Source organism: Polypterus senegalus, chromosome 13, assembly GCF_016835505.1.
Source record: "Polypterus senegalus isolate Bchr_013 chromosome 13, ASM1683550v1, whole genome shotgun sequence".
In the NCBI taxonomy this organism is placed as follows: Eukaryota; Metazoa; Chordata; class Cladistia; order Polypteriformes; family Polypteridae; genus Polypterus; species Polypterus senegalus.
The window spans coordinates 135,826,897-135,839,815 of record NC_053166.1 but is presented as its reverse complement, the minus strand read 5'-3'; the positions used below and the strand labels follow the sequence as shown (position 1 = coordinate 135,839,815).

The window sequence follows — 12,919 nt, the reverse complement described above, 5'->3', positions numbered from 1 at the left end:
TTACAATTGTGGGACGGATGAATTCAGCCAAATACAAAGAGGTCCTTGAACTAAACCTGCTCCAGAGTGCATGTGACCTCAGACTGGGGCGATGGTTCACCTTTCAGCATAACAATGACCTGAAGAATACAGCCAAGACAATGGTCCAAACCCCAGACTTAAATACCATGGAAAATCTGTGGAGGGACCTAAAGGTGGCAGTTTACAAACACTTCCCATCCAGTCAAACAGAGCTCGAGAGGATATACCTGGAAGAATGGAAAATGCAGGTGCACAAAGCTTGTAGAAACTTGCCAAGAAAACTTCAAGCTGTAATTGATACCACTATAAAAGCTACCAAAGGGGCTTCAACAAAGTACTGAATTATGAGTCAGAAAACTTATATGAATGAAAGATTTCAGTTTTGATTTTTAATACATTTTGAACCCTTCTGAAAACGTGTTTTCTCTTTGCCATTATGGGTTACTGTCTGTGGACTGATGGGCAAAAATAGCAAATATATCCATTGCAATAAAGTGTGTAGAAAGTGAAGGGGTCTGAATACTTTCTGAATCCACAGTATATTTTCCTATAATCCAGCTCTTGTTTTTCAATATTTTTATATATATATATATATATATATATATATATATATATATATATATATATATATATATATATATATATATATATATATATATATATATATTAAATAAGGTTTAAGGGTGAAGTTCATGCTTTTTGACATACTGCATATGCTCATTATAGCACTCATCATTGTATGTGCCAATGTCCCAAACTATTTTCCAGAATTATCGCTTGAATTTGTAATAATTTTTGTTTTCAGAGTAAACATGAAAATAATCATTTTTGAAGGGATCTAAAATGTAGAATTTAACCTTTTGTCTAAATTATGAATTCAATACTGGCATAACAGTTCCTTAAAATGTTTATTTTAAATGTCAAAGCTTTTATAAAACAAAAGAATTGCTTTTTGCCAGAGTAGTCCTATCATGTTTTCTTCCTGGTATGAAACAGTCAGCTACTATTAGTCTTTAAGATGGAAAACAAGAAGCAGATTGCTCGAGTTCCACTGATGGGCTGTTTCTTTCAGGTAGCAGCTGGGCACTGTTCATAACCTCTTAACTTGTGTGCTGCTTGCTCCTAACCCCTACCATCTTGTCATGGTGCATGGCAACACTAGAAATGCAAACATTCCATCATGAGAATACTCTGCTTGTTTGTGAATGTGCCAGTCCCTTAAAAACCTTTGTCTGAGGTTAAACTGCCAGCCTAGCTTTTGGTAACTTGCTTGTCCCTCATGCTTTTTTCAAATTGCAAATAGTCACTTGGACAAGGGGTAAGCAGCATGTACAGTATAGAGAGTGGTGAATGGACAGAGCCCATGTACACACATGACAATACTGTACCTGATAATAAAGAAGTAAATCATCCATCATTCATTATTTCATACATTTCAACTGGTAAACACCAGAAAGTATTACTTAATTTTGAAATACCAAAATATTTTATGAGAATAAGCCATGTAAGTGCTTGATTTACAAGGACTATTGCTGAGACAAAAACAGTCAAGCATGTTTGTAATGTATGTAACATGGATTTTAATTTGCAAAAACAAACTGAATCAATCTAAATATATTAAACAGTGCCAGACAGTGTTATAATAAGATATATGTTGAAAATAATGAACTTACACTCTATGATGATGAACTTACAGTCCAAGTGCCATTTTATAGGAGATAATATTTTACATTTAACATTGAAATTGTTTTCTGTTAGACATATACCCTTCCCAGTTACTGTTATATACCATCCGTGGAATCATAAACACATAAAGTGATTTGGTGCTTCATATTTACGTCTTGCTTTTCTTTCAGACATTAATGCACAAGCTAGAAAGCTACAGAGAAATCGGGCAAAGGGAGCAACCTCTCTGACATCAGGAACCACATTCTGCCGCAGTTTGAGTGAAACAAGTCTTAACTTGGTGGGCAGCCCTGTGGATGAGCCCAAGCGATATTATTCTACACTTCCAGGACCACTACGAGGAAGATATGGGAAAGAGGGTTCTATCTGCAGTAGAAAAAAAGAAGAGAGGGAGAGTGGAGGTGTCCGACACTCACTTTACCACTCACCACATCTTCTGCTCCTCCAAGGGTACAGCCAGCGGAATGTAAGACAAAGACATAACTTATTAGAAATATTCACGGTAGTCTTGAGTGGGAATGCCATTATGATGGTACAACAATCAAGAATTTCATTTCCAAAAATGTATTGCAGATAGTTGTTTCATTTTAAATGGAATAAGATATTTAAGACAAAACATTTGAACCAAACATGAGCATCATATTTTTAGAAAAATAAGAAAAAAATTGTGTAAAATTAAAGTATGAGTAAGAGACCAGCAGAGGTGTAAAGTGATTCATCATTGTCAAATAACAGACCACAAATGCGTGATCTTTTAGTTGTGCATTGGTATCATTTTTGGTGTTTGGCTGTCATCTACCACCTTTGGATGTGATTTTCATTTATAATTGCTAAGTGAGTGTATGAATCTTTATGATTCTTTAATCACTGTTACATCATTTCTGCAATATAAGGTGGTTCTAGACACAGAGCGAAGGTGATGATAGAGAGCAGGTTAAGTGGTTTTGCACAGTGATTTTGGAGCTTTAGTGAGCTTTGTCTTATGCCTCTCTTATTATTTTGGTCTTTTTGTATTACTTTGATTTGGTTCTAATTTTTTACATTTCATGATCCTTTATTTGGCAATAGCAAAATGCTGTGTTCCCTGTCCTAAATCCAAAGAGGACTGTTTCATTTATATTAGGTAGAATGCCCAGAGGGGACTGGGTGGTCTCATGGTCTGGAATCCCTACAGATTTTATTTTTTTCTCCAGTCGTCTGGAGTTTTTTTTTTGTTTTTTCTGTCCCCCCTGGCCATTGAACCTTACTCTTATTCGATGTTAATGTTGATTTATTTTGTTTTATAATTGTGTCTTTCATTTTTCTATTCTCTAATATGTAAAGCACTTTGAGCTACTGTTTGTATGAAAATGTGCTATATAAATAAATGTTGTTGTTGTTGTTCCCTGTAGTAGCAGTAACAGTGGTAGAATGTGTACTGTCACATATACAGACTACAATAAGATTTTTGCTTTCATGTTAGGTTAACTTAAAACACATTTTCAGTCTCTGGCACCATGATAAACAAGAATGGATTAAAGTACATTAACTTCATATTATTCAGTACAAAACACAAATCAGCTTATCTAATGTCCTCTTCAGGCGTGTTTATATACAAGAAGATATTAAACAAAAAGTTAAAGTTCTTTTTTTATAGATTGTTTTCTAGTGTGTAATGATAAGTCTGATGCTATTATGGTCAGATGGCCATGGAGGACAGAAATATTTGTTAAAAACTCTAGTGGTGAGATGGAGAAAAAAAAACAAAACCTGCTGGGGGTCCAAGTTCAAAAGACTGGCCACCTCCGATGGGCATTCTACCTAACATACAGTATTTGTGCTTAAGTAGTTCCTTATTGTTTTTAAGCTTTGTCCTAAAGGATAGATAGACTGAACCTTATTTGTCCCCAGGGGGAAATTTGGCTTTTTACGGAAGTTCATTAAATATATATATACTGTAAAATATAGCCCGGACTAAGACAGACACTGAGACAGCCAGATGTCCAAAAAGCACTCTTTTATTCTTCTTTACAACACAGCACAACCACAGTGCCCAAAGACTCACACGATTACTCAGTCCTTTACTTTCCTACTGCCGCCTCCACTACTCTCTCGCAAGCTCCGTCTCCTTCCACCCGACTCCATATCCTTCAATGGAGTGAGGCGGCCCCCTTTATAATGCACCTGGATGTGCTCCAGGTGCTCCTTGATGATCTCCCTCCAGCACTTCCTGGTGTGATGGAAGTGCTGCTGTCCAAGGCTCCTTAGTCCTTTGGGTGCCCCCTGGCGGTGGCCACGTATACCCACAGGGTTGAGCCTTCCAGTTCTGTGGCTCCCACACAATCCAGGATGGCTGCCATCTTGCGTCCTGGGGAAGGAATTGCCCCTCTCCCGGTCCCCTGCTTCTCCAGGCCTCCCGGTGGGGCAAGGTCCCCGGCCGTCTATCACAACACATATACAGATACACACACTCACACACACACACACACTATGGTCTGAACTCATACCAGAATACCTAAAACAAAAGAAAATTAAAATAAGTTACAATATTAGTGTTGCGTAAAACCAGATTTTTGGTGTATGCGGCTAAAGGCAGCCTCACCACTTCCTTTATGCTTTAGCTCTTGCAATAATAAACAGACCACCATTAGAAGATCTAAGGTTACGATTTAGAATGTAAGGGGACAGGCACTCCAAAATAGAGGAAGGAACAAGATTATTTAAAGCTTTATATACCATTAATAGTATTTTAAAGTCAGTTCTGAAGGATACAGGTAACCACTGCAACAATGCTAAAACTGGTGAGATGTGCTTGGATTTTCTTTTTCTGGGTAAGATTCTTGCTTATGTATTCTAAATTAACTGCAATCACTTAATGTCTTTCTTAGGCAGTCCTATCAGTAGTGCATTACAGTTATTTGTTTGACTAAAAACAAAAGCATGAGTTAATTTCTCAGCATCTTGCAATGTTATAAGAGGTCTAACTTTTGCAAAGCGCCTTAAATGAAAGAATGCAGTATGTAGTTAATGTGCGAATTATAGTTTATGTCATAAATTCTTTACTTCTGCCTTGATTTTTAAGGCTAGGTTTATTGCAAAGACCTTAACTATTTTAATCTTTGCCAAAAACTAAGATGTCTGTTTTCTCCTTATTAAGTCTAAGGAAATTACTACTCATCCATTCAGAAACACAAGTAAGGCAGTGAATCAGGGGTTCATTTATGCTTTCTATTCCTGAAACCAGCCTGAGAAGAACTATACTGCATGACCTCGTGGGAGAGATGTAACCAAGCCACTAAATGTTCATTGATTTATGTTTTTCTTTTGTCTAATTTGAAAAACTGTAATGATATTAAATAGTGTGGCCACACTAGATTAAGAAGTTTGATAATGTACAGAGTAAATCCTGTGTTTCTCTTCTGCTCTCCACTGAGGCAGTGTTCTTTTGCAGTAATTATACTATATTTTGACAGGTGTAGTTTTGTAAAATGAAATTCAAGTAGCCAGATATAGTACAAATCCTTGTGGGATCTTGTGTTCTACTGTTTGCAGATTTTTGGTGTGAGATTTAATTCTTCACATTGGTTTTTTATTCCACTCTTGGTTAGAAAACTATTCGACAATACTGGTTTAAAAAATAGCACCATAATTATAAGGATTACAAATATTTTTTATACTTTTTACTTATATATTTTAATAGCCCTGCTTTTAAATAATTGAGTTGACTTGTAAAATGAAATTCTTTTTCAAACAAGTGTTGTATTTTGAGTTCTCTCCTATTTTGTCAAGTATAACGTTCTTTTGCAATGATACGGTCTTCCTTTAAGACAGCCTAATGTGAATGCAGAAAGAAAAACAGAACTTTTATTCTAAGCAATCCAGAGTTATTGTTTGATGCTGATTAATAAACACCCTTGTGTGGAGCGGTGGCACACTTGTCAGTGCCGTTGTCAGGGACAAATCCCATACATGATCAGAAAGTAACAGCATATTGCAAACACAGAGCTTTTGCACAGTGCTACAATGGATAGCATTGTTGCCACAAGAATCCTGAGTTTAAATCCCACACCTAGTCGTTGTCTGTGTGGAGTTTCCAGAGGTGCCCCATGTCTATGTATTCCTTTCTGAAGGTACTCGGGTTTCCATCCCAAAGATATGTGTGTGTTAGGTTGATTGGTGCTTCTACATTGGTTTTATATGTACATGAGCCCAGCACTGGACTGCCACTCCATCCAGTTTCATTTTGCAACCATTGCTGGCCACCAGAACCAGGGGCACATCTACCATCAGGGTATTCTGGGTCGATGAAGCGATTGAGTCTCCTGGTGAAATCATAGTGAGAAATACTGCAGTGCATTAAAGTGCACACACTGCATTCTTTAAAGTATAGGGTGGTCCAGATGTAATTATGCAATTTTCATTACGCTATAACTTAAGTTTATTACATAGAAAATCACCCAAAAAATCCCGGACCATCGAGAAGTGTGCAAACTGACGACATGAAGAATCGTCTTCGCACCGAACTGGAATTGTCCCTGCATAAATCAAAGTCATCCAGATGATCTGGATCTGCATAATTAGATCTGGACCACCCTGTATGATGAACTCCCTGTTAAGAAGCTAAGTCACTTGGGGCCCACAACAATGAACTGGATTATGTAGTTTTGAGCATCCGCCTGAAACAGAGAATAGAAAAGGCATTTGTCTAAACCGAATATTAATGATTTTTTTATTGATGAGTTTGCTATAAATATTTTTTACTGTGTTCAATTGCAGGACTGCTTAGTGTACCTACTAAATCGAGACCAGCACACTGTTGGCCAAGAGACATCATCAGCCCGTCCCAACATATGCCTCTCCTCACCAGATATACTGCCTTTGCACTGCAAAATCAAGAAGATTCAAGTGCTGAAAAGACTCAGTCAGACGGTGGAGGAAAGGCTTGTAATGGAACCACTACCACGTGCCAGCATTCTAATAAACTTTTCTAAGGCGGAGCACACTACACCTTTGCGCCATGGTGACCTGCTCTCCTTTGGTGCTCACTATATATTCCTCTACAAGGATCCAGTCAGTGCTAAGCCTCTTCCAGCCCAGACACTTGCCAGGTTGAAAGCACTGAGCCAGCTGCCAGATGGAGAGATAGATCAAATTGCACCTTTTGCCTGTAAGGTCTGTGGGGCTGTAATTAAAGAAAAACAGCAATTGCGCAAAAGCTTCAAACCTAATCTTAACAAAAGTAAAAACCTTCAGAGAAGGAAGCTGCATCTGGAATTTGAGAAAGTCCATGAAGACGAATTGATCGGGAGAATTATATCTCTTATTGAGCCAGGTGGGGATGACCACAAATTGACTCCAGCTTACCTGCTATGTCTGTGCATCAAGCACTCGGCCACAGCCTTCGAGGCAGGAAGCTTTGGGAAGCTATTGCTAAAGATTGTGAAAAGGATACAGTCTATAGCCTGGGTTAGTGTTAATCTTCTGAAAGATTAATCTATGTTTGTTCTTGTGCTATTCTTACCTTATAACACTATTGCAGTGTTTCAATGAATTATCATTCAAATACTCTGGCGAATACAGAGGTTTTCGCAGTTGGTCTGAGGCTTGCTAACTTACTTTTCCAAATGGATTTCTTTCTGTCATCTAAAATGTACCACCATAATGAAGTGGCTAGCATTGCTGCCATAAAAATCCAGCATAATGGGTTCAAATCCTACAGTCAGTCATTTCCTGTGTGGTGTCTGAACATTCTTTCTTTCTGTGTCTTGTTGGATTTTTCTACAGGCACTCTAATTTTCCTCCCCAAAGACGTGCGTGATAAGATGATTCCAAATTGGCTCTATAGGTTTGTCAATAAGTTAGCCCTGCTGTGGTTTGGTGCTGACCCCGGGATCCGTGTTCTCCTTGGCCCAGTGGTACTAGGATAGAGTCAGATTACTCTCAATTTCAAATATTTTAATATATCTCTGAAATTAAATGGTAAGAGAATTAAATGGAACTTCCTTCATAACACAATTGCTTTCTATTTTTTCAGTTTCTGTTACTTAATTGTGAATCCTTAAGCATTTATCTGGGCAGCAGGGTGATTTGAGAAATGATGCAGAAGCAGTTATAAATGATCAATGATTACCCAGTATACTTGAGTGTAAGATGTTTAAGACTGTAGCCTGATCAAGCTTGCTGTATGAGTGTGAAGTTTTGGCCAAAAGAAAGAAGGAGAACATACTGTTCATCAGAGCAGAAATCTACACTCTAAGATGGCAGCTGGTGATCTCTTTAAGAAAAAAAAACCAAAAAAACAGGGAGGTCTACAAATTGACCGAGGTCAGGTGTATTGTGGCAAAATAAAAAAGGATGAGGTGGTTTGGCCACATTGTACATACTAGACAGGGTGACCTGATTGGAATGGTATGGCGGCTGTCGGTGGAAGGAAGAGGATCAAGAGGAAGGCAGTGGCTTAGGTGGAGAGACGTAGTGGGAAAATATTTTAAGGTGCTGGCTCTGTGGGCAGAGGATGTTGCAGACAGAATTAATAGAGAAAGAGGATATGGCTGGATAACCTTCAATAACTGGGAAGAAGTTTCAAGATATAGAGGAACATGGACCCTGGAGATTTGAATGCAAGTCCAGTCACTATGTAAGAAGGTTTGAATAGCAAATGGATGGATAGTCACTTATACTGCAACAATTTGCATCTTGCTAGGGTGATATTGTCAGCCCCTAAACTTTTCAATCACAGAATGTTCAGTGTTTGCTTGATTATCTTCATTACTCTGCAGTTTCACTGACTGTAGTAAAGCCAGAGTAGTTCAAAATCTAATAGAAGAACTAAGGGTTGATAAATGGCTGAACTGCTAAGGTAGTCGCGACAGCACAGAGAAATTTACCAAATTTTGAAATTAATAATAACATTTTATTAAATTTTCCATATATTAAACAAGTGTGAAAATTAATTTCAAAAAATTTTTTGTTGTCCCTGTTCTAACATGTTTTCTCTGTGCTTCAGTAATTTCTTGTGCTATAACAGAAAGAAAACCGAAAGCATCATTTAGTTTCCCTTTCTTGGTCAGTCTTTATTTGTCAGAAGCTCCTCATTTTTCTTATGATAGGATTTAGTAATGAAGAAAAACATCTCTAAGGTGTGAGCTGTATTTATTTTCACTCTAGTGCAACACCGATCTCTCAGTTCATTTTTGAACCCACCTTTCTATTAGAGAGTCAAGGCAATAATCACTATAAGACAGGATGCTTTCCATCCCTGGGCACAGTAAGAGCCACCTCAAAGAAAAGCACAACGCACCTGGCTGTTTAGTGCTTCTGTGCTGCTGTAAGCGCCCAACGACTCAACATAAGCATACGTATACAAATATATACAGGAGTAAATATTTTAACAAAGTCACACACAAAACTCCTTTTTACTCATGATGAAATCTAAAATTATCAGGAGAGCCGATGCATTATATAAAAACTGGAGGCATGTCCATCCCATCCCAAGTATGTCATTTGTTACAAGCTAAAAGTTATTGTGGACTGTGATATAACTAAACTAGCTTGGAAAAACTGGTGTACAGAAAGATAGGAACACATTATTAGAATGTGTGCAAAATTATAAAAAAATAATGAACACAGAAGAGGGATGGTGCATTAGTGGCACTAAATGGGTGCTTTTTTAAGGTTTACGTTTCAGATATTAGCACAGAGAATGAGATACTCTAGGTGTGACTCATCAGTCATGTTGCATAATAATGACTGCACTTCCGGGCCAGTGAAAATAGTAAACCAGGATCATATACTACACCCTGTCACAGTTTGTTCTAAAAAGCAAGAGTGAAGATGATCTTGATACTACTGACACACCTAAAGATACCAAAAGCATTACAAACAAGTGTGCTGGCTGGCCAATTAGGTTGCCATTTCATCACCTCAGCTGTACTCCCTGCCACAACTTTGAATCCTAAAACAACACCAAGGTAAAGCCAATCCCACTCTGGACCCCACTCACCCCTGGAAACGGCCCTGAACACATTTAGGCACATAGCCATACTCACAGGCACTGGGTCTAGATAGAGATGACAATTAGCTTCATTTGAGTACTGGGCCCATATTCCTTTGTGTAAATTAACAATTCATTTTTAAGCAGTTTCTGACTTTTAATGTGTTACATCATGTAGCTTTTATTTAAATTAATACCATTCTGCCGATAATAATAGCTTGCACTTTATCACACACTTCAAGATTTCTTTTTAATAAACCTGAAACTGAATTGAAATTCAAACAGCAGTTTTATAAAACAACTTAATTTATCACGTGGAATATTTAAATCCACTACTTAATCAAGGAGATAATATTTAAGCATGTGGAATGTGGCAAATCTAATATTTACTATTTAATCAAACTGATAATATTTAAAGACGTGGAATGTTTCAAACCTAATATCTACTATTTAATCTGATAATATTTCAACTTGTTCCTTTTTCCTTGCAAATATATGACTGTAACGTTATATATTGCAATGTATTATTAAGAGTTTATATTTAATGCATTTCATTTATTTTTGTTGACAAAATAACTCTTTATGCAATATACTGCTTTATTTTTTTACTATTAGAAAAATGGAAACCTGAGAGAAAGATAAGCACTAGTCAGCCTCCTCATTTTTTCTTAAATTTGCTGAACATTTTTTTTACCTTTTCTGCCAGCCATCAGCTCTAATTCTGCAGTTTCTAGTTTGACACAAAAATGAGGTCAGATAGGCTTACCCTATGATCAGACAATTCCTTTTATCTCAGTAAGCTATGTTAAATACCTGTGAAATTAAAATTCAAGGGAGTTTTGATTATAACTTTAAGCAGGGCAAATAAAGGGCTTAGTTCATGCCACAGTGTTTCATCTGCCACCTTTATTTTGATGGGTAAGCTAATATGTTATTGTCTGTTCAATGGTGGGCCCAACACTTACTTGTGTCCAAGTGACTTCTGCAATGTTAGCAAAGGTGCAAGAAACACAGATCCTGAGAGCTCACTGACTTCCAATAACCACGACTAGTTCATCCTGATAATTCTGTTCTTCTCTTAAATGAGTCAGTTAATATGACATTGCTATAAGGAAGTAGAGCTAGTATCAAAAATTATCCTTATCTCCACTGCATAACAACACAAATATGTATGGCATACAGTAGTGAGCACCAGCAATAAAGAAATGTCAGCATTGCATAAAGATGGCAGAGGTCATGGTTACAGTGTGATGGTTACTGTGTGTTCAGATCCTGTCAATGATAATAACAGGCTATCAATTGATGTTCATTTTATGCAACACTTTTGTAGGAAGATTAATGCAGGGTGTCACAAATTCTGGAGAAAATGATGTATAACACTATTTGCAATTTAATTTTGGACACAGTGTTTTTTTCTGCTGAGTAGCAGTTTATCCTTTCTTTGTGCAAGTCTTGTTAATTTAAAAAGCATAACTGAAACTTAGGCACATTCTTTCTGCAGTCCAGGTCCAATTTATTGAGTTATCAAACGAATATGCAAGCAAATTTGAGTTTGTGATGAAAACAATAGAAAAATGCAGGAATAATCCAGTTTGTATTTTTCAGATAGGAGAATCTGAAACTTTAAGAAAAAGGGTTTCTAGACTAATAATAATAATAATAATAATAATAATAATAATAGTAGCAATAGTGAAATTTAAAATAGTATATTTTTAATTATATAAATTTAAACTAAACTATGAGCCTGCATAGATTTTGTGATTTTAATTTTGCCCTCTATGTGGTTTAAATATTGTTTAATACAATAGAACAGAATAAAACAGAATAGAAAACTTTCTGTTTTGCGGTTCTGCAATTTTGAACACTATTTGTGTGAAGTTCATGTGTCTCCCTTACATATAAACAACTAGGGGCTTTGCCTGCTCGCTTCGCTCGCCAACCCCCGTGTGGGTGCTATGCACTAGCCACTTCACGGCTCTACCACTTACATATGGGGAAGCAGATGTACAATTTAAACAGATTGTTATTTTCGTGGGAATTGTTACATATGCATAATAGACATAAATATTTAAAATTACAGAAAATAATTAACCGTAGTAAAAAATAGTAAAACGTAAAAAATTGAAAGAAAATTATGTTTCATGTTATGTTAGAGGTATTTGTAGCGTTATATGTTTTTGTTCTGTTTGGTTTTGAAATTAACATGCAAATACTTTTTAAACTTACACTTTTACTGTAAAACTTCAGTAAAAATTAACTTTTCATCAATATCACTTTGAATTTTGATTCTGTGTCTGGAGTTACATTGTGACAATGCAATGTATAACTACATGTGAGTGAATATCGTTTCTTTCTCTCTAATAAATAAACTGACTATTTCGAATGTACGTCCCTGTGATTTGTTAATTGTCATAGCAAAAGCTATTCTAATGGAAAACTGTAAATGTTTTAATACGAATGGCATATCAAGATCTCCTTTGTTGTCTAATGTTATCTGTGGATGATGTACTACATTACCTGTTAAAATTTTACATGTAAGAATTGTTTGAGCAATTTTGAAAAGAACTAATCTTGTCCAATTGCATAGCCAATCACTCATACATAAATTACACAATAACATTACGATACATCCTTCTTTCAACAGTAATTCGGCCAGTGGAAGACCAGACGGTGTTAATGGTTGTAGATATTCTACGGAATATTTTAAGTTGATGTTTACATCTTCCGGACCATCACCACCAACTCTTTCAGCATAGTCTATTGATACGCATTTAACCAATATGCCGTGTAACCGATCAACAATTTTCGCTTTAATTCATTTGACTTCATCATTTCTCTATGCTAGGATTGCCCGTGTACTCATTTCTCCTGTTGATAACCCTTCGGGATGAAATTCTTCAATAAGATTTGGACATAATAAGTCTTCATTTATTGGGAACTTCAAAATGAGGAAAACGCAAAAATTTATAAGAGCTGAGAGCGCAGGAACTGTGTCTGACAAAAGCATTCACATGAATGAGAAGTGAGAGGATCATGGGCGTGGGCCGTTAACCGTGAATGGTTGAGAGAAGGACGGGACTTGAAAAAAATCTCTCGGCAATAGTCTCATCTTGTCTAAAGATTTTCTTTTATAATAGAGAGATAATACTTTGTGTATTTAGAAGTAGTTTATTAAGTTTAAAGTGACAATCTGCATTTGTGTGTCTTATGTTCACATGTAGTCTTTAAGCAATCAATCAA

The 12,919-nt window shown here is 36.5% G+C and overlaps 1 protein-coding gene across 4 annotated transcripts in view; it reads left to right on the top strand.

Moving 5' to 3' along the window:
* radil (Ras association and DIL domains) overlaps positions 1 to 12,919 on the top strand; it is a 101,062-nt gene that overhangs the window by 30,415 nt on the left and 57,728 nt on the right. For all 4 annotated transcript variants that reach the window (XM_039774024.1, XM_039774022.1, XM_039774023.1 and 1 more), the window contains 2 exons: positions 1,878 to 2,173; positions 6,463 to 7,152. In XM_039774024.1, coding sequence (XP_039629958.1) covers positions 1,878 to 2,173; positions 6,463 to 7,152 — 986 coding nt within the window. The remainder of the gene's footprint in view (positions 1 to 1,877; positions 2,174 to 6,462; positions 7,153 to 12,919) is intronic.